We start from the raw sequence: 26,385 nt of genomic DNA, 5'->3' as shown, positions 1-26,385 counted from the left end.
TAGCTGTGCATGGTGGCACACACCTATGGTCCCAGCTACCTGGGAGGCTGAGGCAGCAGTATCACTTGAGCCCAGGTGGTCAAGGGTGCAGTGAGCCATGTTTGTGCTACTGCACTGCAGCCTGGGCAATGGAGTGAGATCTGGTCTAAAAAAAAAAAAAAAAAAAGAATTATTCCAGTGACCATCTGTAAGGGATGGTTCATAAGGGTATGTAAATATTCACGGTGGGAATATACACTCAGTGGAACAGCACACAGCCCTGAAAAGTGAGGGACACCTTCAGAGTCTGATTGGAAAGTTGTCTAAGGTATGTCATGCTGAAAGAAGGCATGTAGCAGCATGTAAAGTATACGCCTTCATTTACTCTTCTGCTAAACGCTTTCAAGTCTTACATAAAGAGATCGTCTCCTTGATGAAAAGACAAAACAAAATACAAATCCGAATCCCAGCGTGGTTTCCATCGTTTGAACTTATTTTATTGGTACTCATCAGCGAGTGAAATTGCGTCGCTGTTTGGTGCATTACAACGCACTGTTGGTAGTGGCTGCGCAATGTTGGCTGTTTATTGACCACACTCAAAGCCGCAACCTCTCAGCTGCCAATTTCTACACGGTTTTTCTGGCAACGACGAGTGGCTCCTCTCTCTCAATACAGACTGGTCCATTCGGTCTACGATTCTCACATTCCTTTGTTATTCTACCTACTTCTTTAAAATACATTCAAATAAAAAGATATAAGTTACTTGCAGTGAGTGCACACATACAACAGTAAGGACAGCTGAGAACATAATTAACCAACACTCTTGTGTTCAGAGAATAAATAGTCTGAAACCGTGGGACTGAAGCTTGCTCCTTAGGGGCTTTATCCTTGGTGGGCATGAGGTTACCCTCACTCAACAGAGGATGCATCTTCTGCAGGTGGGGAGGACACAGAATGACAGTTTCATTTACGTGGGATGTTTTCCTTCCATACATGTCTGGAACACGGTGTCACAGGACCCCATGATGTACAGTGCAGCCCTCACACTAGAATCAGTAAGTTTGTGGTTGGACTGGGATGCCACAGACCCTATGACTGGAACTGGAAGGAAAGAGAATGTTTACTTAAAACACGGCAGACACAAATAATAAATAAAAGTTTAAAACCGAATCGGCGACAGCAACAGGACTGGCCTCATGCTTCTCTTCTCAAGCACCTGTGTCTTTTCCTAAGGGTAAAAATCGGCACAAGGAGACAAAAGGCTTCGAGGGAAAGAAAACACCTGTCGTGACCACGTGCTGCTGTCAAACAGGAAGGCAGAACATGTGGGCACTGAATGACTGCGATCGGAGACCGCATGGCGACCACACCCTGGCCGGCCTCGGGTTCCAGAGGCGGCGCTGGAGCCAGCGGAATGCCGAAGCCTTGCTCTCCCAGGAACCAATGTGGCGTTACGCCTGCGTGGCTCTTCCCCTCTACTTTTGGTGTTGACAAATTTCTTTAATAAGCTTTTCCCCTGTCCTTTTTCCTTTTAATCCTATTGTTAAAGGTGTTTTGGGTCTGGTCTTACATCAATTTGGTTGTGACGCCGGGTCCCAGAAAAAGCTGCTATGTCTTTAGCGGCTTGGTGTGTTTGAAATGCATATTTGAACCATATAGAGAACATACATTACCAGTACCATGACTTCCCTGCATAGTAAAAAAAAAAAAAAAGGAAAATTAAAACATCACACAGAACACGGATGGGCTGCTGAACGACGCAGCAGGACGATAAATACATTCTCTCAGGTCAGACATCGGGCCTCACAGCTGCTCACAAAACACAGGGTGACCTCAAGGGAAAGGCATGAAAACAAAACGTCACACCTCAGAAAAGAAACGACTGTCCACTGAGGCGGAGTAGTGAAGGTCTTGAAGAAGCTGGGCCACCCATAAAAAGAAAGCCCTCCGATCAGGAAAGCCACGTCCGCCACATGTGGCTGAGGACGGAGGCTCCTTCAGCTCCTTACAGGGTGGGCGAGGCGAGGTGTTATGACCCATGCCGCGTGACAGCTCGTGGCGTGCCAGCCACAGAATTCACTGGTTTCCTATCCATAGGATAAGAACATACTTGGGAGTTTCAGTGCTTCTAAAAGGAAAGAAGAAAGGACCCCACCTTCCCCCACGTTAGCACAGGTGGAGTCTTCGTGAGTGTGATGACAGTGCAGAGGCGCTTCCCGTGGGATCTGAAGAAAGAGCAGGGCGGACACGAGGTCTCCAAGTCCTATGTACACATTTTACAGTTTCCACTCTTCCTCCCTTAGGCACGAGGTTGATTTGTCTAGCTCAGGAGGGGCTGGACAGAGAAGGGCAGCGGGAAGGAGTGCACCACGGGGAGGAGAGAGAGGAGGGAGCAGGGCCGGAGAACACCGGCCTCCTCCAGGGCACCCGGCCCCTGCGGTCCTCACCGGAAGCTAGTTTGTTTGGAGAGCTTAGCACCCATCAAGATGCCTGAGGTGAGAGTCACAGGGGCTTTCATCTGCATGCTGGACCCCACCATGGTGGGGAAGCTGCGGTTCCGCCGGATGCCACTGTTGAGCTGCAGCCCGCCGATGGCACTGGTGACAGTGGGGCATCCCAGGGGCAGGCCCTCGGGTACCAGGCCTCTGGGGACAAGGGCTGGCGCTGGCCCCGGGGGCCCACACAGGAGGGGTCCCTGCTCCTCAGTCAAGGTGGGGATGTGGGGTCGCCCTGAGTTCACCACTCTGGCCACCCCGAGCCTTCTGACTTTGTCCACGAGGTTGAGGTTGGAGACGGACACGTCAGTCTGGCTCTCGCTGCTGCGGACGTTCTTTTCTCTCACCTCCCTCAGGATGGAGCTGGCCGGCTTGGAAGCCAGGAAGTTGTCGTAGGGGGGGCTCGTGCACTTGAACTCAAAGGAGGGCGGGGAGGACGTGGGCGTCTGCATGGGCGAGTTGGGCGGGGTGGAGGGGATCACGGCCATCTTGGGTGCGTAGGAGTGCAGGAGCGAGCCCCGGCCAGCCCTGTCCCAGCTCTGGGGGTCGTACACGGCAGCAGAAATGCCCCGCTCCTTCAGCAGCCACACAAGCCCCAGGGATGTGCTCATGGTGGTCGTGGACTCACGGGTGTTAGTGAAGGACTCAGCCAGGCTCAGTCTCCGTGGAGTGCATGGTGTGGCCACCGGCGTGGACTTCAAGTGGCTGGTGCTGCCACAAGCTGGAGTTGGGGCTGAGTTAAGGCTGGAAGGAGAGATGACAGGTTATTCACCAGAAGTGCCCGCGAGCTCCACAGAAAGCGCCAGAGGCCAGTCTCCTGCAGGGGTTGTGGAGAGACCCAGGACACGATGGGAGGGTTCCCCCAGCGGAGGTCCCCAAAGGCTCCGACCACATCTGCTCCTCCCTCTCACCCTGCAAGGGGAGCATGTTTCAGTGAACAGGAAGCTGCAGTGATCCCCTTTGCCCATCCCTGGCTGGTGGGTCCAGCTGTCGCCTTTGCAGTTGAAGGAACAGGCTCAGAGCTAGAGGTTTACCTGGTGCCACATCTGGCTGCTAAGTGGACACCACAAATTGAGTGACTCTAAATCTATCTGAGAACAAGTAAAGAAGCCCTTTGGCAAACAGGCACTCTCTCCCCACGAGATTTATCCAGATTCCAGTGCTCCTTCCTAGTACCTACTTCTCCCTGAAGCAAGATGTGAGCCGGGAGATGAGACACTTTTTCTTAGGAAGGGCAAGGATGGCCACGGCACGTGGGCTGAGGCTGGGCTGTGCCCCTCAGTCCGCTGTGGCCGTGGGCTCCTGACTCGGTGCAGAGCTCCTGCCTCTGTCCCATGCTGCCTTAACCCTTTTTAAACACTTGCCCAAATCCATGCTAACCAGTGGAGTTAGAGGGTCGGGGGAGGCATGGCGCTGCCCAGGAAAGGCCCACCGCAGCGTGTGGAGCCTGAGGCAGCGAGGAAAGCAGGAAGATCTGTTCACGCGGGTCCTGCTCACCGGGGACTCGCTGGTTCCAACAGCTGAGATCCAGCAGTGGAGACCGTTAGGACTGAAAAGTTTCCGGAAGGGCAGTGGAGGGAAATGCATTGCTGTCTGCTGGAAAAGCAGGAAAGGTTCTCTCTTTTTTCATATGTATAACTGCAATTACCTTTGCACCAACCTAATAATTCGGTCTCCCTAGGGACTGTCAGCAATTGCCAGTGCCGCCTACACTGCATGTCACCACTGCGGTGTATTGGGGAAAGTTTCCGATTGGCAATAAGCTTCTTGGCTATGATACTTGCAGCCTGCAAAGCTGGGAGAGGTTCTCTTTTAATAGCTGCTACAGGGTCCGGGGATGCCAAACAGGCAAGGAAGCTCTGCGCTGCATCTAAATGAGCCACCAAGAGCCAACAGGCATGGAAGCCCTACCCTGCTCTTAAACAAGCAGCCAGGAGGCAAAGGGGCACAGGCCCCCTACACTGGTGTCCTCGCCGGCTCCAGGATTTTGCTGGGGCTGCCAGTGCACCTTGGAGCAGGTCAGCTGTGTAATCCCCGAGAGCTGAGGATGGAGACTTAAGTCCAAGCACTCTGGGAAAGGCACCAATGGAGGGAAAGGGAAGGAAAGGGCCCGTTCTGAGGCAGGTCTTTGGAATGAGCAGAGAAGGGCCCCCTCCCTCATGGGAGACAGTTCAAAATGACACACAAGCTAGCGGCACCATCTGGCTCCGCACTCAGGGGACCTCAGTCCTGGAGGTCAGCATGGCGTGGGCATCCCAGAACGGCCCGTCTCACACAAGATCAGGGGTGGGGATGCTGGTGGGCCGGGGGCACTCAGAGAAGCATGATTAGAAACCACAACAGATACCTAAGGCTAAACGTGGATTTTTTCCTAAAGGCATGGGTGGAGTTTGACAAATGTTGATGTACCCTCAATAAAAGACAAAAAGCCGCAGACTTGAGACCATGTCTACATGGCCATCCTGAGGGACATTGTTTCAATTTATTTGTTGCCGTTTTATTTCAAGCAGCCTTTGTTTCAAACTCAGGCCAAAGGAAAAAAAGCCTTCTGTTGCTACTGACTTCCCGGGCTTGGCTTGGCCTGACAGCCACATGACGACCTGTGTGCAGCTTGAGTCCTACGGCTACAGTCAGGAGCACCCTCCAGCAACCCAGGGCACCAGCCTCTCATCAGGGATGCTCCACGGCTCTGAAAACAGCCACTTCCCCACATAAAGCCACAGGACGGGGAGGCCACGTTCTCCAGGGGCAGGAAGGGAGACGGAGAAGACAAAGCTCAAATTTACGGATCCCCGTCTGTGAGAACTCAAGGTTAGGCCTGTATTAGTGCTGGCACTCGGCTTCACTGGGGGTGTTTAGATGGGTTAAGGGCATCGACCATCGAGGCCGAGTTAGAACCACAGAGACAGAGCCACGCCTCAGTCCCAGGTTAGTGACGGCCACGCGTGCACACACAGCCCCTTCCCAGGGCGCTGCCAGGGCAGGCACTGCTGGCGGTGTGCTCACCCCCTGCCTCGCCCGTGGCCCTACATCTCCTCTCAGCTCAACGGGGCATATGGCTGCTTCGACGTCCTCCTCACATGACCTGCGGAGAATTATTCATAGTTTAAGGTGCCCCCGGCTCACTGCTCCCGCCCCTTCTGCTTACCCTCCGGCAGCCCAGCATCTCGCACCACAGAGGAGACAGCTGAGGGGGTCGCTCTACTCTGCTAGGGGAGACCATTTTCTCTTTTGCTGGAAGCAGCGAAAGGCCTGAAATCAGGCCAAACAGACCAACTCACACCAGACAAGTCCTCCCCATAGACGGTGCTCCGGAGTGAAATGGACCTTGCTGGGCACGTGGCTCAGTCCTGATGGCTTCTCATTTCGGCCATTACAGTTTGGCTGTGGGGCATGGTTCCTGGGGCCTATTCCAGAGGCATACGGGCTTCCGCAGGACTCCCTAACTCCATCCGTAATGAAAAGAATTCTGTGCTCTACTGACAGACTTTGGGGCAAAAATCCAACAGGCCTGTGGTCGTGTCAACTCAGCTGGTTGAGGACAGGCCTAACAACCCATTCCATGGCCAACTAAAGGGCAGCCGAAGGCGGGCCCAGGTCTCTTCATCTGAGCCAGATCCAGATAAACAATAGCCTTAATTCAAAAGGAAAGATGGGCTTGAACCCAAGAGGTGGAGGTTGCAGTGAGCCAGGATCACGCCACTGCACTGCAGCCTGGGCGACAGCAAAAAAAAAAAAAGAAAGAAAGATGGGACCCAGAACAAGTGCCTGCACATGCTGGCTTGAGTTGGTTTCTCTATGAGCCTCTCTACTTGGCTTTCCTCAGCAGTAAGCCTTGCAGGCCAGGGAGTGCCGACCTCACCCGCCCGTGCCCGCCCCAGGGCCACGCTCCCTTACCTTGGTGTGACCCGAGTGAGCTCATCCGACGGGTGCAGGATGCGGCAGGTGGTGAAGGTGAAGGTGGAGTTGGTCTGAGACATGCACTTCCCAGGATGGTGTGCTGCATGGGGAGGAACAAAACACATCCTTGCATCCACGTACGACCACAGCAAAAGTTCAAATGCAGCACGTCACTCAACAGATGCAAGAAGCGATGAGCTACCTTGTTAACTGGTCTGGGCGAGGAAGGTGAAACGCAAATGTTCTGGATTGAAGGGGAGTCCTCAGAAATAACCACAGTTTTGAGCACTGGTCTGCAGAGCACCAAATTCCAGCTTCCGACCCAAGCCAGACAAGGTTTCTCATCGGGATTCTTGGGCCAGTAGTGGATCCAGTCTGGGGTGGGAGGCGGGTAGGGGGGGCCGGGTAATGGGACTTTGGGGGGCAATTTTGTTTCCTGCCTCAAGTCAGACCTGCTGTCTTCTTTTGTGGCTTTACATTTCTTTGCATTGGCAACAGGTACCAAAGTTCTGCTCAGGGGAAGGGGAGGGGTCCAGGCGGGGAGAGCCACTTGGCACCTGGGAGCAGGGCAAGGCTCACAGCTCCCTTTCTGCTCACACAAAAAGGGGCTTAGGGACGCTGGCTCCACTACTGCCTGTCTGTGATCACCATGGTGGGAGATGGAGACTTCAGCTGCCTCAGCAACAACGTGGCAAGAGTTCCAGAGATCAGGGCTCTCCGGGGCCCTAAGCCCCAGGATCGGGTCTGGTCTGATGCACTCGGTGTGAGCAGTTTGCGTCCCCCGGAACCCCAGCTGCCAGCTGCTTTCCTGACACCTCTAAGATGTCCGATGTCTAACGAGAATGAGATGGCAGCAAGCACTCCTCAATTTACTTCCCTGTAATGTGCTAACAAGCCGTCGCTGAGGCAGCTGAGACTATGGCCTGGAGCAAAGTGAATCATGGAGGTGTCAGGACCATGCATGAGAAAGCTGGAAGAGGAGCAGAGTCTGCGGGAGACATCATGATTGTGCAGGTTCATCCTCATTAACTCAAGCATCGGAAAAACAAGATGCCGCCCCAAACAGCATGCACGGTGAAGTACTGGGATGATTCTCCCACCCGGCCCCGCCCCACCCTCCGCCCTGCAGCAGCTCAGCCCCCAGAGACCTCCTGGGAGAAAACAGATTCGGATATCGGAGGCCATGGGGATTCAGAGGCCGTGAAGATTCAAAAGGCTGAACTAGAATCTTCCAGCTCCTCATGGCACATTTTCTCTTGGATTTGACAGAAAGGAACACAGCGGCATTGCTGCTGCCCCAGACCTGCAGGTCCACACACAGTGACCGTGTCTGAAAACCAGGAACCAAACAAACAGAACATGCTGGAGACACAAGCCAAAGGTGGGCAGGGCAGATCCAGAGCACGGAAGTGACGGTGACGGGAGGAGCAAGGCGAGACAGCCTGCCCGCTCTGGAAGGTCTGGCCCGGTCTGTGTGCCCTGGCGGGACTGCCAGCAGCACGGCCACAGGAGAAAAGTCTCAGCCATGTGGAGCTCCAGGCAAAGCAGGAGGGAGGGGGAAACACATAAAAATGGCCTTTATGACTCTTTCTCGATCAGTAAACATAATGGTTCAGGAACTCAGTAAGAAAGGAACTGTCACAAGCAAAACAAAAATGGAACGAGCTATGAAGAGAAGGCAGCCGACAATCACGACTCTCTTCCTGCAATAAGGTATAGAAGCAGAAGCAACAGAAAGCCTGGGGAAGCATCCCAGATAACAGCAGGAAGGGCATTTGGGAAGAGGGAGAGGGAAAGCAGTGAATAGGAGTAAGGCAGGAAGGGCATTTGGGAAGAGGGAGAGGGAAAGCAGTGAATAGGAGTAAGGCAGGAAGGGCATTTGGGAAGAGGGAGAGGGAAAGCAGTGAATAGGAGTAAGACAGTTGAAAGAGAGAGAACATTTAAGAGAAATCAAACCAGGGAAGCTGGATTTAAAATCAGAAGCATCCCCCCACTTAAACACATGGCCAGAATATCAAATCAAAAGGTCGCAAATGTTCACTTCCTCCTCCACCCTTTACATATTGGATCTTCAGTTGCAACAGGGAGCGTAGGATGGACGTTTGAGAGACACAGCTGCATCAGCAGAAGCAAACCCATCTTATACGAATGGGTTTTGGAGGTAGGAAAGGCTGCTAAAAGTTCCCAAGTCACCATTCCCCAGAAGCAATCAACAGCCTTGGAACACCAAGATCAGCAAGTGTCCGAAGTGCTAAAGCCAGAGGTTAGGCCCCTCCAAAATACCACCAGGACGCCTGGACCCGCGGCGGGCTCTCCGCACGTCAGCACTGATCCCCGGGCCGCTGCACCTCCCCTCCTTGAGACACAACATAGAGACAGTGAGTCACCCAAGACTGAGGTCGTCAATTGCTACAGAGCAGCAACAGGCTGATTCCTAAAGCCCTGATGCAGGAAGAAAACAAGTTCTAAAAAAAAAAAAACAAAACGGGAGAGATATCAACGATCCTTCTTGTCAGGAAATGGGGGTGGGGGTGAGGGCTCACTGTGAAGTCGCCGAGCCTCGCCTCGCACCGCAGCCCCCTTCTTTATCTAAACGGAAAGTTCCGTGCAGAAGATGCCGCCACGTGTTCATCCCATGCTGCTCAATTTGGGGGCTCCGAAAGGACCGGCTCTCTTGGATTTCATGCTTTAATTCCCTATTTGAATTTTTTCTCTCAACCTGAGCGAAGGGCTTCCTGGTGTTGCGAAGAGACGGGCATACGTTAAACGGGTGAGAGTATTAACGACGAAGAATATGTTTTTATTTAGGAATAGATCTGCATTTACCAATAAAAACCCCTAATTCTTTTTTAATTGTTTCTCTTGCCTCAGATTCCGACACTGGTACAAAATGTGAGAGGTTTTAAACTTAATGAATCCTCGATTATTCGAGATCTTCTCTGGTGATGAACCGCCCATGGCCAGTGTGCAGATGTTTTGTCGTGAAAACATTACCACATGCAAACAGACACCCTTCCACTAGCTACAGGGGGATGCGGCGGAGGACTCTGCCAGGGCAACTGCCACCGGACCCACACACTAACGGAGCGACAGCTCACCTGCTCTCACTGCTGGACTCTGGCGAGCTTTCTGCCTGGGGCAGGTACACTTGGGAAGTGGCACTGACTGCCATGCTCCTCGGGGGCCATGGCGCCTGGGACTGACTGGAAAACTGGGTGGTTGAGATTCTTCTGCCGAAGCCAGTGAGGAGGGATCCCCGACGTGGCCCCCACTCCCTGGATGCTCCTCAGACTGCGCTAGACAGAGTGGGGTGGCTGCTGCTCTGTGGACTGCTGAAGCCTCCCAGGGAAGACAGGTAGGAGGCCCGCGGATTCCCACAGCCCAGTGCTTTCACAGTGAGGAGAAGAGAGCACAGAAGAGGCTGGGTCACTGCAGTGGGCCCAGAGGTTCCACAGGGAGTTGCAGGATGATGAGGACTCTGCCCGTCTGCCATCCACAAGATACAACTGGTACACACCTGCTCATGCCCTTCCTTCCCCATCACCCCTGGGAAGAGCTGGGGACAGAAGCTTGCTTCTCTCTAAAGGGCACCATAGAACCCAGCCCTTAAAACAACCCTCACATGAGCTGGAGACAGACTTGGTGTGCTGCTATGGGGAGATTGACAGTGCAGCATTCACCAGACACAGCTGCCTCCGAGGAAGCCTCTGAGGATGGAGACAGCGGCCATGCTGCACAGCAAGCTGATTCTCAACAACTCACATAAGTAACGTCTACACACGCAAAACACATTTACAGAAGCACCTCAAGATCTTGGAAAAGGGACCCCGCCTTAGTGATGCACTGAAGGCCTTCCATGTCCTTTCTGCCATTCTTGGGAACTGGCTGACTTTGTCAAATAAACCCTATGCCCCTGACCTTCCTTCCTTTTTTCAACTTGAACATGTAATGAGATGCTGCGGTCACATGACTTGGATCTGCTTTGCAAGTGCTATAAATTCCTCAACTAATACAGCCCCCGCCACCCAGCAGTGGCACCCACAGGCCTGCCTGCTCTAGCCACGTAAAAACATATCTATTGAAAATAAAAGCCATTGTCCATCCAGCTTACAGGCACGTTTTGAAGTGTCCCCTGGGACCACAGCCTGCTTTGGATATTTAAGGCCCAGCTTTTAATGACTCTGTGGTCTTTTGCTTGAGAGGTGGAAGGGGGAGAGGGAGATGTGTCTTTGCCTGTCAACTGCATGAGAAATAGTTCCCTTTCCATTAACAGACAGGGAAGAAACAATGCTTTATCTCTTCCTAAAAGACTAAAATATCAGGGCATAGAAGATGCTGTAAAGATGTTCCTGTGTCTTCATTAGGTCACTCTGCCCATGACATTTTCAGGGGGAAAAAAAAACTCTGTGATGAGTTCACGTGGGAAAAGCTCCACGCAACCTGTCTGCCCTACGACTCAGCATGAACAGAAGTCCTGTGTAGGGGTTCCTGTGGCTCTATCAATGTTTTCTCTGGAGGTCAGGAGGGGGGATCACGAGCAGTTTCACACGCAGCGGTGCGGCTTTCTTGTTTTAGAAAATACAAACACGCTGCACGAGACGACGCTTCTAAAGGCCTTGGTTCTGGGCTTCGCGGAGTCTTGCTATTTATTTGCTCTCTGCGTTTCTTCACCAGGCCCGCTTCCCGCAGCTCAGTGGAGAGCCCGAGCTCCTCCGTGAGCGGACGTCTGGCCAGCGGGAACTTGGAGGTTTCTATCACAGAGATTTGAACCACATCACAAGATCTTTTTCTGATTTCTGCACAACTTATTTTTGGTTTCTGTAAAATGAAAAGTCAACTCTTGCTGCGACACCAAGTTGCCTACTCTGTTTCATCTAAAGAGTACGTGATATAAGAGGTGGACAATTTCACAGCACTGCGCAGCGAGGGTCATAAATCCTCTCAAGTGTCCCTGGGGTATCTTCCAGAGAAAGGGGGATTTTTAGAATGCTGTTAAAATGTCAAAAGGGCAAATGTGAAATCTCTGTAGTCTTCAGACACCAACAAGGCTGGCCCCCGTGCCCTCTGTTCTCTCGTCCTTCCTTGTGTGCAGACACCGACAGCGCAGGGAGCTGGCCTGGCTGGGCTGCATCGAGGCTTCCCCACTGGTGTTTTCAAGGCCAGCATGAGAGCATGTCCCGTGGGCTCCACTCCTCTCCACACTGGCACTCCCTCAAGGGCCCTCCACGTTAGATGGGTGTCGGTGGGGCCACCTATTCCTCAGCCACCCACGTGCCTCTAAGAGCACCGGGGTGTTCAGAAGAGAGGACGTGCTCAACAAGGGGGCTCCGTTCCGGGTATTTTAAGCAGGGCTGACTCTATGCTGTCTGTTTTGAAGGAGTCAATTCTTTCATTCTTCATCTTTCCACTTGCGGGCAGTGGCTGGTCTGTTTTACTCTGGCTTGATGTGCATTCTGACGGAGGAGCGTGGGGGTTTCCTTAGCGTCTCCTAACACCGGTGGCTGTGAGCCGGCCATCCGCTCTGTCCATAACAACCAAACTCCCTCATCGCTGCCACGGAACCAGGCTGAATCAGAAAGTGTTCCCAACAGAGAGGGAATTCACATCAACTCTCTCAGTGTAGACAACGGGAAAGAACTTCCCTGCACCCAAAGGTCTGTGAACCGAGCACACCAGACTTTTCCTTCCAGACCCACCAAGTCCCCAAACCAACTTCTCACAAGCCTGTCTGAACCCCGCTTCTGTGATCTGTGGTGGACTGAAGGGGGGCACAGCATACCAGCCGTCTGGGCTTTGCTCTACCTGCCCCACCCAGCAAAGCTGCAAGAACACCCTGCTCCCCTGGCTCCACCTTGCTCCCCTGGCTCCACCTGGCTCCTTCCCACTACAGCCCTTCTCCACCCTTTCCTCACTCAGCCACTGCTCCTGACCTTGGGCCTATGTATCAAACAAGGAGGCAATGAAAGCGGCTGATTCTTGCTTTTGCCTTGGTGGCCTGGCTGCTGGAGGGTTAGGGAATTTTTCACGGGCAATTTTGGCCAAGTGTGTTTTTTGTCTTCCACTCTGACTTTAAGATCTCAGCTCTAGGCCAGGTACGGTGGCTCACACCGGTAATCCCAGAAGTTGGGAGGCTGAGGCAAGCAGATCACTTGAGCCCAGGAGTTCAAGATCAGCCTGGTCAACAGGGCGAAAGCCCGTCTCTACAAAAATACAAGCATTAGCTGGGTGTGGTGGCACGCGCCTGTAGTCCCACCTACTTGAGGGGCTGAGGCAGGGAAATCACCTGAACCCGGGAGGCGGAGGTTGCAGTGAGCCGAGATTGCACCGCTGCACTCCAGCCTGAGCAACAGAGCAAGACTCTGTCAAAAAAGAGGAGCTCAGCCCCAATTGGGACACAGTTTCCAACGTGGCCAGGTAAGATGCCAAGATGCCATGATTCGGGTAAGTGTCTGAGGCTATTTCCCCTCCATATGAACCAGGCTTGCTGTGTAAAGTCTGTAAAATAAACTGACCATCGGTTTTCTCTAACATGTGGCTTTAATCCCACTTCTTTCTCACCTTCAAGGATCAAGGCATCCAACATAATTCAACTGAACGGCCCATCGCTAGCCAACGACCAACGGCACTGTCTGACTCACTCCCCGCCACACGCAGGCTCTTCCCCACACAAACGCCTAAATGCAGGGTACTGACAGAACAGGAAGGTGCCTGCTTCTGATATGCTTTCTATATAAATTAAAACATAAAACATAGCGCTGAAAGTGAAACTATGATCTGAAACTTTTTAAACACTCCATTTTAATCATCTAAGGGTTGTACAATACAATAACATGGGATCATCCTTCTTACGACGTGGGATTATAAAAATCAACAAGTGGATGATACTTCAAATAAGACATTTAAATACATAAATCCAACCTTTTCAGTGTTTAAAAAGTCTTCCCAGTTTCCTTCAATCATGCCAGCTATGCATAAAAAGGTTAATCGCCTTCTGTCCCCAAAGGATCTCCCTACTGAGTCTTCCCAGGCAGGCAGCAGCTCTTGGGACAGTGCCGTTTGGGAACAGAGAAGCCCAAGTGTAGAGGACAAATTAAAAGGGACCAGGCCAACGTGCATAGAAATCGCAAGGCAGAGGATGCCCCAGGCCCTTCCCAGGAAGCTTATCTGTCTGCCTGTGTCTCCATGATTGCAGGAATAGCTGCTTGGGACCTCCGGGATGATTGTTAGTGATGTGCTTTTATGTTATGAGAATTTCAATGGTCCTGTAATTCCCAATAGAGAAAACAGAGCCAACTCACTGTTCACCCTGCTCCCCTCTGAAGCCAGTTTTTAAAGATGAGTCTTACCCAGAAAATGAGCCCCAAAGAACTCTCATCTAAATGCTCAGACCCTTCCTAAATTACCTTCAGCAACCTAGATAATTCTTTTCTTAACTACACCTCCAACCTGACCCTTGCTACAGTTTCAACTATAAATGTTCATGCCCCTCCTCAGATAAAGTTGCCAGGATGAATTTGCTAAGGTTTGAGCAGAGGGGACAAGCAAGCAAGAGCCGCCGGCGCCTCCGCTCAGGAGCGTGGTCAGGACATCGGTCCTTGTCACTGGCCCCTTCTCTCCCTCTGTGTCCTCCAGGAGAAGTTCATTGTTGACTTGATAAGCTTCAGTCCTTCTGTACAACTTCTCGAAGATGCAACTAATGGTGCTTCTTTCCACTTCCAGAATTCACCTTTTATTCTGCCTGAGAGGCTGCCAGGGAGCATCCCAATTGACATGACGCCTACCCCTTCAGCCACAAAAACCAGTCAGGCATCATACTCTGTGGCACCGCCTGCCTTCCTGACGGGCACTGGCGCGGATGACAAAGCTGGGACAGTCCCACAGCTGGTTTTCCTTTTTCAAGTGCGTAGATATGAAATAAAAAACATTTCATTCCCTCACAAGCTTAATCTAGTAATTTAATCGCTTAAAAAAATCAAACCATTAATAAACCTACGTACTGAACAAATCACATGACTGGATGACTTCTATAAGGTTACGTCAAGGACAAAAGAAAGACTTGATCCCGCATAAAATCCCTTGACCAGAGCTGCCTGAAATTAGCCAGGGAATGGGAGACACCGCCAGGAGCCCCAGCTCTTTCCTGCCCTGTGTTTCATGGGGACAGTTGCGGCATTCACAGAGGAAAATTACGAATCATGAAGACGAATGTCCTCGTTTCAAACCTGGTGACTTGGGAATGACGTGAGGATGACAACACAGGGTTAACTCATTTCTTCTCAGTCTCTCCCCTGACTCCACAAAAGCTTTGCCTTCCCAGCACAAGGGGCTGCGAGGCCCAGTGCTTGCAGAGCTTCTGGGGAAAGCAGTAGCCATGTGATCCTACTATTCCCAGGGCTTCTGGGGAAAGCAGTAGCCATGTGATCCTACTATTCCCAGGGTTACTGGGGAAAGCAGTAGCCATGTGATCCTACTATTCCCAGGGTTACTGGGGAAAGCAGTAGCCATGTGATCCTACTATTCCCAGGGTTACTGGGGAAAGCAGTAGCCATGTGATCCTACTATTCCCAGGGCTGTGAGCACAGAGCTTTTCATCCCAGGGGCAACTGGGATGTGGGTAATTCTGTAAACTCATGGCCACAGCTTCAGTGCGTGGACGCAGTGGGTGGGATCAGCCAGAGCTCCTTCCCAACTTCAGCTAGGGCCCTCTCTCCGGAAAAGCTTAGTGACACTCTCCACAGGCTTATTTGGTTAAGGAGTGTTGCTGACACACTTTTAAGAAGCCCACTTTGAACACATGCGTAAGCTGGAAAGAAGACGATGCATACACCTACACTGAAGCTGGGAAGGTGAATAGGCTGGCGGAGATCTGAAATCCTGAACCTTTCCCGGTTCTTTCCATTTTAATACAGCGTACAGGCGACAGATGGTCTCACTTGCCTTCGGAATGACCCAGCACTCAATTTCCCTGAAACTGCTCAGCTGCGCTTGGAAATCACCAGGGAACTTGAGAATCTTCCCCTTAGACTCAGGGAGACACCCGACCAGGAAGAAGGGCACCGATGTTTTCAGCCACCCAACAGCCCACTTGTTTTTTTTAGCAGCCTTTCCTGGTCCCTGTTTAAGATCCCTGCTGGGCCATGCACCTCCAAGATGGGCAGGGGAGCGACACCCATTGTTACAAACAGGAGGCATCAGACTCTGTATTAAAAACAGAACCGCACAATGAGAATGCTTTAATCATCACCCACACAGACGAGCAGAAGCTACAGACAGAGAGCCACTACGGATGGTGCCTGGAACAGAGGTGAGAATGGCCCAAAACTCTGCCTCCGGGAAAGGTGCCAAGTTTACAGGACTTATCATGGTGCCCTCACCGGACCCCTCCTCCTCCTCCTCCTCCTCCTCCTCCTCCGTGGCCACTGGCGGCTCCTGCATCTCCTCTGGGGAAGCCTGAGGCCGGCTCGGGTAACTTCTGCTGCCTGAGACAGTCACACGTGCTCGGGACCTCTCACCTGAGGTCTCTGGGTTCTGAACTGGCGTGGAGGTAGCTAGGCGCGGGAGAGAAATGTGGTCACCTGTGTCGTCTTCTTCAAAGTCGTTAAGGCAGTACACTTCGTCCAGGTCAACGTCCAGCGTCCGGAAGCCCTTGGTGACCACACCGGGCCGGGGGTCCAGGATGCCCCCAAGGTGAGGTTGGGCCAACTGCTGCCAGTGGTGCAGGGTGGCAGAACCTGCAGGAGACCGGGAAGGGAAGAAGGGGACAAGGAGAAGAGAGGCTTAGGATGGAAGTCCAGGACAGTGGCTGCTTACCACCCTCAAAGCGCTCAGTGTGAACCCCAGCAGGGCCTGGGCCTCCAGGTGGACCACAGTGGGAACTTCGGGAGCTGCCCTAACCCTAACCCTACCACGCCCGGAAGGGGTGCCAAGTTAAAAAATCAACCATTTAATATGTGCAAAGGAAGTCTGGGGACAAGGCTTTTGTTTTAATCAACCGATGTCAACCGCAAAATTCAACGCCTTCTCATTTTACAAAATGGAAGGGGAAACATGGCAAGGTAAGCATCAAAGTGGGGGGACACATGTACTGATTCTATGCCTAATACACACCGCTGGGAACAGGGAAGACACGAGCTCAGGCAGAATAAGATCACATCAAACCGGGCCCAGGACCCACAGCAAAAAGAAATGAAAGCATCACAGAGATAAGTCTGTGGTATCTACGACCATCACCCCCTTGTCTGAGGTTTTCTAAATTCTGCCAGCAACCGTGAGAGGCTGCTGGATTAGGGAGACGGAATCAGGTCAGAGAGGTGTGATTTAAGAACAGCCAGTCCACACAGAGGTCTAACGCAGGGGAGCCCGTCTTCTTGATGACACCAAACCCCAGGACTCAGATGACACCATGCAAGGTCTGTAATGACACTGCAGTGTGTCCCTGAAGACCTCAAGGTGTCACAGGTGCTCTACAAAGAGAAGTGTCCCTAAGCCAAGCACGCTCAGGAAACTTAGAGAAGAGTTTTTGCCGAGGGGCATCACGGACCCTGTCGTACGCCACAGTGTCCTTGCCAGACTTATTTCGCAGAGGAACACTTCCACCCTTGGAACACTTACTAACACCGCATGTGACACCACGCTAGTGCCCTGCCCGTGAGGGTGATGCTGGCAGCACTAGCCCCACTCTGCAGATGAAGAAGGCACCCAGATGCACATGGCCACACAAATAAATATTCCACGCTCAAAGGAGAGACTTCCGAAGAGGTTCTCAGGCCCTGGGAGGCAGGAGCCTCCCTGCACAAATGGACGCTCGGGCAGTCACCACTGGCTTACCGAGGCTGTGCTTGCTGGGTAGGAAAGAAGCCCTTTAGGATACCAGGCTTCCCTGGGGCGCGAAGACACGGGAGTCGAGGCTGCCAGGAGCCAGCAGCTCAGGAAGTCAAGACAGAAGAGAGGGGCACGTGGACAAGTGGAGGCGGGAGGCGGCGGGTGCGGGAGCGGCCTGTGGTGTGGGCATGGAGTCTGCCATTTCCAAACAGCCCTTGGAAATAACATCTCATGGGACGATCTCAGCCAGAGAGGCTGGGAAGGGATTTATAAAGGAGCAATTTCAAAGCCACTTAGAAGGAAAAGAAGGCGCACACTGCCAATACATGTTCAGAGTTCCCAGACACCCATTTCAAGGGCTAGCCCAGTTTTAAGAGTTCACGGGCACAAGAGCAACATACTTAATCTGGATATATTAAATATAAATAGAAAATACACTAAATTTTCAAAAAGAATTAGGAAAGAAAGATTATAAGGAAAGAGGGTGTCACAAATCTATTCTCTCACTAGGTGCTGAGACGCATCCAGAGCGATGGTTCTCAACTAAGGACAATTTTGCACCCCGTCCCCCCGCCCTGGAGACACATTTGGCTGTCTCAGCTGTGGAGGAATGGCGTCTGGCGCTAATGGCATCTGGTGCTAATGGCATCTCACGGGTAAAAGCCATAGACACTGCCACATATCCGGCAATGCACAGGGCAGCCCCATAGCAAAGAACAAACTGGCCCCAAATGTCAGCAGGGCTGGCGTTGAGAGATTCCTCTAGAGCTGTGGTCCTTAATTCTCAGCTGTCTTGAGAATCTGAAGGAAGCTGTGGACCCCCTTCCTAAGGAAGCATGCATGCTAGCAACACTGAGCAAATGAGCCCAGGGCTTCGCAGACCTGCAGAGACCAGGTCACGGGCTCCCGAGTCCCACCTGCCACAGCATCCCTGTGAGTTTTTAAACCAAGCTTCTCTACACTGAGGCAGGCCTGCGTGGCACCTTGTTTACATCTGTGATACCAAGTCACTCCTTGAAACCAACTCAGGAACTAAGTATTATAATTACGCACTTTACAGATAGGGGAGTGGTGGCTGCCTGAAGTTAGATAACCTTCCAAAGCCACTTAATGAGTGGTGGCATAGCCAGGGTTCAGCACTAAAGACCAGGTTTTCACGCTGCCCACCCATCACAACCCACAGGCCTCAGGACAGGAAGGACGCAGTGTCCCAGCTGCACAAATGGTCAGCAGCAGAATTTCCAGGTGGGTGTCCAGGGCCTGCCAGGAGACAGTCCTGCTGAGAGGCGCTCTCTGCTGTCCCCGGGGACTCCCATTCACCCTGCCTAGCACGCTCCAGTGCGAATGCCCACCGGCTGTGCAGGTGCATCCCTGATAGCAAAACAGCACCTCGGGAAGTCTTAAAAAGCCACTGTACTATCAAGTTCAGCTTGGGACTGGACACATGGGAGTCTGAGAAGGATCACGAGAAAGCCCTGGTACAATATGGCCATGTCACCTCTACTTTTGGAAGGGAAAAAGGGGGTATGCCAACAGACTCTGGAAGGTGAAGAACCCTGGTAAGGAGATGCCGAAGCCCCTTGTCCTTCTCTGGGGAGGACATTTACGATTCACTGGGAGAGAGCCCAGGGAGGCTGGAGGTCTGGGCCCTAGCAGCACTCTAGGCCTTTCTCCTCTAACTGTTTAACAATCTGCCCCTTCCCTCGCTCCCCCTGCCTGCTCCCAAGGATGGGCTGGAGAGAGAGAAGTGAGGCTGTGAAGGGTCTGCTGTTTGGAGTTAAGGAGGCGACAGAAATGCGTGGAATTACCTGCATTCTCTGACACTCCACAGCCAAGGAAACTTAGTGAAATTCCAACTAAAACGTTATGTGGAAAGACGCATGGTACTCAGATTTCTATCCCATGCCTTGGGCATCCTCTACTCACGTAAGAACAGCCAGCTGTTACTGGGCATTTGCTAAGTGCCAGGCACCTTTCTGAGGTCTGCATTTGGAACTCACCTCATCTTCATGTTATCCCTGCCGTCTGCACTTTGCAGATGAGGAAACTCGAGTACAGGAAGGAAAGTCACTTGCTAGCAGCTGCATTGCTGGCAAGTGGCTGACTGATCTGGGACTGACACCAAGGCTGGCTTAACCCTCAGCAGTGAGAGGCCTCACACGAGAATCTCCAAAACCTGGTCAATAACACGCCTGAATGCCTTTCCAGACACTCACGCACGTGTCGTCTCAAAGCTGGCTGTGCTATTTTAGTTCTGTCATGCTGTGGGGCTTGTGGACTATCTCCACTTCTGGCTGGTTCCAAGGCCCCGGGGGGTTTGCCAAGCCCGTCGACTGGGCAGGACACCTCCTGCCTCACCTCCCTGCTGCTGCCTAAGCCATGTAGGAATTCTACCAATCTCCTGGCTGCCCGGAGTCCTTCCTTTCATACAAGAAGGTACGTGAATTAAAAAATAAATAGGAATTGCATCTTATTCAGAGCCAACGTTGCCTCTTTCCTATCCGTTTCTCCAGCTCGCTCCCCAGCCTGGCTTCCTTTACCTGCCAGACACTGTAAAATGAACTATCTCCCATTACCAGCTCAAGAGCTGCTCACTCCTCTCACACACAAGAACCAGGAACACAGGGCAGGGCCAGAGAGAAAGCTTCATTTCCTGGCAGGCTCCAAGGTAAAGTTCTATGGGAAAAAAGCATGGACAGCAGGGAAAACATAACTAGGTTCATTGCCTCTTTCCCCCTCTGCTTTCCTTCCACACCCCGGTGTCCCAGCTAGAACATTTTCAAATCCTCAAAAGAGAGGAAACCCCAAAATCTACTAACGTCAGAGGAGCATCAGGGCTCAGACACTAGAACGAGGCCTGCTGGCTAAGGTCCAGCTCCCCAGTGTATCCTTTCCCCTAATTACACATCATCTATCTGGACATGCTGCCTTGGTTATGACTAATCAGAAAGGAAGAGCAAATTACAGGAAGAAAACACCGCCCGCCTTGGTCTTTTTAACACAGGTCTCCTTCTAGTCTGCATGTTCTGTTTGTTCTTCACCTGCTTGAAACAGGTCAGGCAAGATGGAGAGACAAGCGTGTGCCAGCTGTCTCCGCTGCCACAGTAAGCAGATGGCAAGATGAGTTAAACAGGTAAGGGAGCCAGACGGAGGACACTGACTGGCTACCTGCTCTGATCGCAGCCAGCAGTCTCCGGGGACCTCACCTCAGGTACGTTCACCTGGGCTGCTGGTGATCATGGGAATCGTATCAGCTTCTCAGTAGACCAACAGGAGGAGATAGTTTAAGAATGTGACCCTAATGCTGGTCCAGATCTCAACACGAGTAACTCAGCCCTACACACCTGGATGGGAGCCAGTTTGGGAAGCCAGAATTTTAATAAGCACCTGCTAGATGCCAGGCACGATATAAAACACTTCACATTTACTCCTACCACAACCCGGTTTGGTAGCCATCAGCCTATTTCACAACCACAACAAAAGAAAACAAGGCTCAGGAAGTGGCGTAATTTACCCAGTGTCACAGTTGGAGCCGTACTGAACCCGGCCCAGGCTGACTTCCGTATCAGCACCCCATCTTATCTTATTAAACATGGTAACAAAAAAATAACTGTGGAGGGCTGGGCGCGGTGGCTCAAGCCTGTAATCCCAGCACTTTGGGAGGCCGAGGCGGGTGGATCACGAGGTCAACAGATCGAGACCATCCTGGTCAACATGGTGAAACCCCGTCTCTACTGAAAATACAAAAAATTAGCTGGGCATTGGGGAGCGTGCCTGTAATCCCAGCTACTCAGGAGGCTGAGGCAGGAGAATTGCCTGAACCCAGGAGGTGGAGGTTGCGGTGAGCCGAGATCACGCCATTGCACTCCAGCCTGGGTAACAAGAGCGAAACTCTGTCTCAAAAAAATAAAAAATAAAAAAAATAACTGTGGAGAAGAGGGGATGAAGAAAATATTGGTTGTATTTTAAACAGCTAAGAAGTCTGAGCCAGGTGTGCTGACTCACGCCTGTAATCCCAACACTTTGGGAGGCTGAGGTGGGAGGATCACTTGAGGCCAAGAGTTCAAGACCAGCCTGGGCAACATAGTAAGACTCTGTCTCTACAAATAAATGGCCAGGCGTGGTGATACACTCCTGTAGTCCCAGCTACTTGAAAAGCTGAGGCAGGAGGACTGCTTGAGCCCAGGAATTAGAGGTTGCAGTGAGCTATGATCACGCCACTGTACTGCAGACCAGGTGACAGAGCAAGACCCTGTCTCAAAAAGTAAATAAATAGATAAACAGCTAACAAGTCAGAGAACTCCAAATGGAGCCAAAGGATCTATATCATGAGGTTGTGTTACAGGCCACTATGATAAGACATAACTTTTTAATGGTATCTGCCACCTCCTGGGTAGCAGAGTACTACAGATGAAAGGCATCTTGCTAATCTAACAGGATTTCCTATTGTCCTATTTTTAATCACAAAAATACTATCAAGTCACAAAATTAAAAGAAAGAAAGCCGAACTGTGTGCTTTGAAAATGAATCCAAAAACGTATTCTTAGATGATCTAATGAAACACAGTCAAATGTAGAAAGCAGACAGGACAGAGATGATAAATTCCAGTGATCTCTGAGTGACAGAGGAGAAAAAAGAAAAGTAAGGCAGAAAGTAAAATTGCAGAAATGGAAGATTTTATTGAAAGAAGAACAGACACAAAGTGAATCAGAAAACAATCACCAAGCTTACAACTAAATAAACAATTAAAAAAGAGGCGGGTAAGCCGCACCTCTTCTGAACTCTGAGAAGGACCCCAATTATACAATTTTAAAGTAATAATAAAAACAAAGCAGCCCGCCCTCTTCCTCTGGGGACTAAGGAACCCAGTCAGGTCTTGGGTTTCCAACAAGCACAGCCTTACAGCCTATGCCTCTCACAGGGGCAGCTCTGCTCCACGGGGCAGAGACAGGTTCTTCTGAGGTGAACGTGGTTAGATTCTTTTTCGTTTCCCTACCACGGAAACACTGTCGGTGCGTACCGTATGTAGATATGCAGATAGTACACAAACAATATATCCGTGGTATTGAAACGCCATGGGGGTGATTAGCAAAAAAAGGTCCAGGGAGGCTCCTTAGTGGGGACAATAATTTTTAAAAAGCTGGGAGACGCTGCCTTACAGAAGTTCTAATTTGGCTTCATATCATAAGCGTTAATACAGAGTTTTAAAACACCTTCTCAAACGTATATGGCTTTTCAAACTAAAGGGGTAAAAAATGAAAAATAGAAACACTCGCTGGCTCTTGGCAGGGTGGTATTAGGTAGAAGGAAAACGTTTTGTAAGTGCCTAAACTCAAAAAAAAGAAAAACAAAAGGAGGGAGGAAAAGAGGGAGAGAGAGAGAGGGTGGGGGGAAGAAGTTTCTCCAAGTTTCATGGTCTGAGGTGCCCCTGATAGCAAAACATGAGCTGCCCCTGGAAAAGGGGGGCTTAAGGAGGTAGAAACTCACTTGTCCCCACAGCCACCCCTTCTGGGGCTCTAAACCAGATTCTAGGGGCCGAGCTCAGAACACACCGCATCTGTCGAAAGCCACAAGCTTGTTATATGAAGATCAAATCAGAACACACAAGCCCACAAATCACATTCGGTGGTTATGGGGGAAAAGATCTCCATTTAACAGAGTGTGCGTGGCACTGCTCCCTGACACCAAAACGCCGGGGACACTAAAGCATTAATTCTCTGCGTTCCTCACACCCACAGGCAAAACCTAATGAATTTCCGAATCTGCTAGCAGTGCTGCTACTGCTACAAAAGGTTTTTCTTTCTTTCTTTTTTTTTTTTTTGAGACGGAGTTTCGCTCTTGTTACCCAGGCTGGAGTGCAATGGCGCGATCTCGGCTCACCGCAACCTCCGCCTCCTGGGTTCAGGCAATTCTCCTGCCTCAGCCTCCTGAGTAGCTGGGACTACAGGCACACGCCAACAAAGGTTTTTATTTCTAAGGTTCTAAAAGCAAAGGGAAGAACTAGAGGACCACAGCGCACGGGCCTGTGTTTCCTTGGCAGGCCTGGTGGCCTGTGTGTGCACTGTCACACCTGCCAGCCAGAGCGGAGGCACGAGGTCTAGGCTGACCCTAGAGGAACTCAAACCAGCAGCGCGGGTGGCTGTCGCGGAAGAAGAAGGAGTAGGCGTGACAGAGGTGCCCCGCCTTGCGCAGGTGGATCAGGGACCACAGGGAGTCGCCCAGGAGGACGGAGAGGGGCCGAGGCCCTGTGCGATCACCTTCCAGCGGCTTCACGATCTGCAGCTTCTCGGGCAGGTAGGAGCGGCTGCTGAAGGACATGCCGGAGAAGCCGGTGAACTCGGAGAAGCGGGAGTGGGTGCCCAGGGACATGATGCTCTCGGTGGGTGTGAGGGAGCCGCTGCGGGGCTCGCCCTTCTCCGCCAGCTCCTGGAGCTTCCTCTCTTGCTCCTCCTCAAAGAACCTCCTCTCCGAGAGGTAGTTCTCCCGGCGCAGGGACAGCCGTCTCAGCGCCGTCTCCAGGTCGTGGGAGCCAGGGGTGCCCGGCGTCCCTGGCTTCTTACTTTGCTCCTCATTTCTGGAAGAAGACACGGGCGTGAGGGTGGAATGTAAGCAGGGCTCCAGCGCACAGCAGCCGTGTCCCTGGGGCTGCAGGACTCTCCACGGGAACCAAGGCAAGCAGCTGGCATTCAGGCAAAAGGGGGACAAACGTGTGTCCAGAGCTACTCCCGCCCAGGGTCTTTTCTGGGGACTGAGGATGAGTATTTGCACACAGACTGAGTCAGTTCAGTGCGTCTACACATCTCCCTCAAGAACCCGTAGGAGGAGCCTGCAAGCTGCTGTTTCTGGCTACCAGAAGGGAGCGGGTTAAGGGATGCTTCTCTCTCCCCTTGAGGAAAAGGAGCCCAGACCCCGACTCTGAACAAAACCTGCCCCGACCAGGGAGGCTCCTGTCTGTGTGATCCCACTGGTCAGGAAGAATCAGTTTTATTAGGTCAGAGAAAAAGGGCACACAAAGTGCACAATGGGGCTGTGTGTGTGTGTGTTTGTAAGGGTACACAAAGTGGACAATGGGTGTGTGTGGGTGAGTGTGCGCGTGCGCGCGCGCGTCTGCTCGTGTCTACCTGTTTGCCTTCAGGACAAAGAGGAACTCACCACTCCTGAAGAAAGCCCAGTCCTGGGCACCCTGACCCCCCTGTACCCCACCCTCTACACCCTGTGACCACATTCTGGTCACAAGACAGTCTCGTGCTCCTCAGTCTTTCCAACATCCAAGCTACAAAGTGGTCACAAAACATGTCTATTCTGTAGCCTTACCATGAAGATTAACAAAACATGCAGTAATCCTCCCGTCAATCATTTCAAGTGTAGACTTTCTAGTATCATCTTGTTATACGACTTCAAGCCGATTAAAATATCATATCGAGGACAGGCACGGGCTCAGTGGGCAGGTAGAACTGGAAGGTCTGCATTTTTTTTTTTGGAGACAGAGTCTCACTGTCACCCAGGCTGGAGAGCAGTGGTACAATCATTGGCTAGCTGCAACCTCCGCCTCCCGGGTTCAAGAAATTCTCCTGCCTCAGCCTCCCGAGTAGCTGAGATTACAGGCACCCGCCACCACACCCAGCTAATTTTTTTGTTTTCTTTTTGGTAGAGATGGGGTTTTGCCATATTGCCCAGGCCGGTTTCAAACTCCTGAGCTCAGGCGATCCGTCCACCTTGGCCTCCCAAAGTGCTGGGATTATAGGTGTGAGACACCGCGCCTGGCCGGGTCTGTATTTTTCAGGCAATTCTCATCCACCCCCGTCTTAACAATGACTGAGCCCACAGGCAATCCATACCGCTCCTCACCCTAAAACAGAGAAGCGAAAGCTCCCAGCGCGCTCACCCCAGGTCGGCGGCCTCTGTTTCCAGAATGATGCTGTTGGTCTTGTTGTCGAGGACCACGTTGCTGATGTCGCTGCCATAGAAGCTGGACCGGGGGGTGCTGACGCAGCTGGACAGGAGGGAGTGCGAGGCCGAGGACTGGTTGGAGCCGGGGATGTTCATGGGGGAAGGAGTCAGAGATCTCTGCCTGACGACCTGGTTGATGCTCCTCACTGTCTGAAAGACGCGCTTCTGGTGACTAGGGAGAAGGGAGCACACCATGAGTGAGCCAACATGGAGACGACCCGGGAGTCTCACCTCCAGAATCATCAACTGAGCAGCCAAAAGGACACCTGGCCGTGCGCGTCCCTAGCAGCCCACTGTCCTGTGCACGGAGGAGCAGAAAGGACACCTAGCTGTGCACGTCCCTAGCAGCCCACTGTCCTGTGCACTGAGGAGCTGAAAAAACACCTGGCCATGCGCGTCCCTAGCAGCCCACTGTCCTGTGCACTGAGGAGCCAAAAGGACACCTGGCCGTGCACGTCCCTAGCAACCCACTGTCCTGTGCACTGAGGAGCCGAAAGGACACCTGGCTATGCACGTCCCTAGCAGCCCAGTCCTGTGCACTGAGGAGGAGAAAGGACACCTGGCCGTGCGCGTCCCTAGCCACCCACTGTCCTGTGCACTGAGGAGGAGAAAGGACACCTGGCCGTGCGCGTCCCTAGCCACCCACTGTCCTGTGCACTGAGGAGGAGAAAGGACACCTGGCCGTGCGCGTCCCTAGCAGCCCACTGTCCTGTGCACTGAGGAGGAGAAAGGACACCTGGCCGTGCGCGTCCCTAGCAGCCCACTGTCCTGTGCACTGAGGAGCAGAAAGGACACCTGGCCATGCACGTCCCTAGCCACCCACTGTCCTGTGCACTGAGGAGCAGAAAGGGCACCTGGCCGTGCGCGTCCCTAGCAGCCCACTGTCCTGTGCACTGAGGAACAGAAAGGACACCTGGCCGTGTGCGTCCCTAGCAGCCCACTGTCCTGTGCACTGAGGAACAGAAAGGACACCTGGCTGTGTGCGTCCCTAGCAGCCCACTGTCCTGTGCACTGAGGAACAGAAAGGACACCTGGCCGTGCGCGTCCCTAGCAGCCCACTGTCCTGTGCACTGAGGAGCCGAAAGGACACCTGGCCGTGCACGTCCCTAGCAGCCCAGTCCTGTGCACTGAGCAGAAAGGGCACCTGGCCGTGCGCGTCCCTAGCAGCCCACTGTCCTGTGCACTGAGCAGAAAGGGCACCTGGCTGTGCGCGTCCCTAGCCACCCACTGTCCTGTGCAC

The 26,385-nt window shown here is 52.3% G+C and overlaps 1 protein-coding gene across 31 annotated transcripts in view; it reads right to left on the bottom strand.

The window, feature by feature from the left end:
- Nucleotides 1-451: 451 nt before the first annotated feature.
- TRAK1 (trafficking kinesin protein 1) overlaps nt 452-26,385 on the bottom strand; it is a 167,197-nt gene continuing 141,263 nt past the window's right edge. For 15 of the 31 annotated variants that reach the window (XM_078354752.1, XM_078354751.1, XM_078354747.1 and 12 more), the window contains 5 exons: nt 25,081-25,317; nt 23,453-23,769; nt 15,749-16,105; nt 6,372-6,474; nt 452-3,218 (listed from right to left, as the gene is read on the bottom strand). In XM_078354752.1, the coding sequence (XP_078210878.1) occupies nt 2,423-3,218; nt 6,372-6,474; nt 15,749-16,105; nt 23,453-23,769; nt 25,081-25,317 (1,810 nt within the window). In that variant the 3' untranslated portion in view covers nt 452-2,422. Of the gene's footprint in view, nt 3,219-5,480; nt 5,560-6,371; nt 6,475-15,748; nt 16,106-23,452; nt 23,770-25,080; nt 25,318-26,385 lie in introns of all 31 variants that reach the window. The other 16 variants (XM_078354749.1, XM_078354762.1, XM_008984083.5 and 13 more) reach the window with 4 other exon arrangements.

The sequence above is a fragment of the Callithrix jacchus genome, chromosome 17, assembly GCF_049354715.1.
Source record: "Callithrix jacchus isolate 240 chromosome 17, calJac240_pri, whole genome shotgun sequence".
In the NCBI taxonomy this organism is placed as follows: Eukaryota; Metazoa; Chordata; class Mammalia; order Primates; family Cebidae; genus Callithrix; species Callithrix jacchus.
This window is presented reverse-complemented; position numbering and strand designations above follow the sequence as displayed.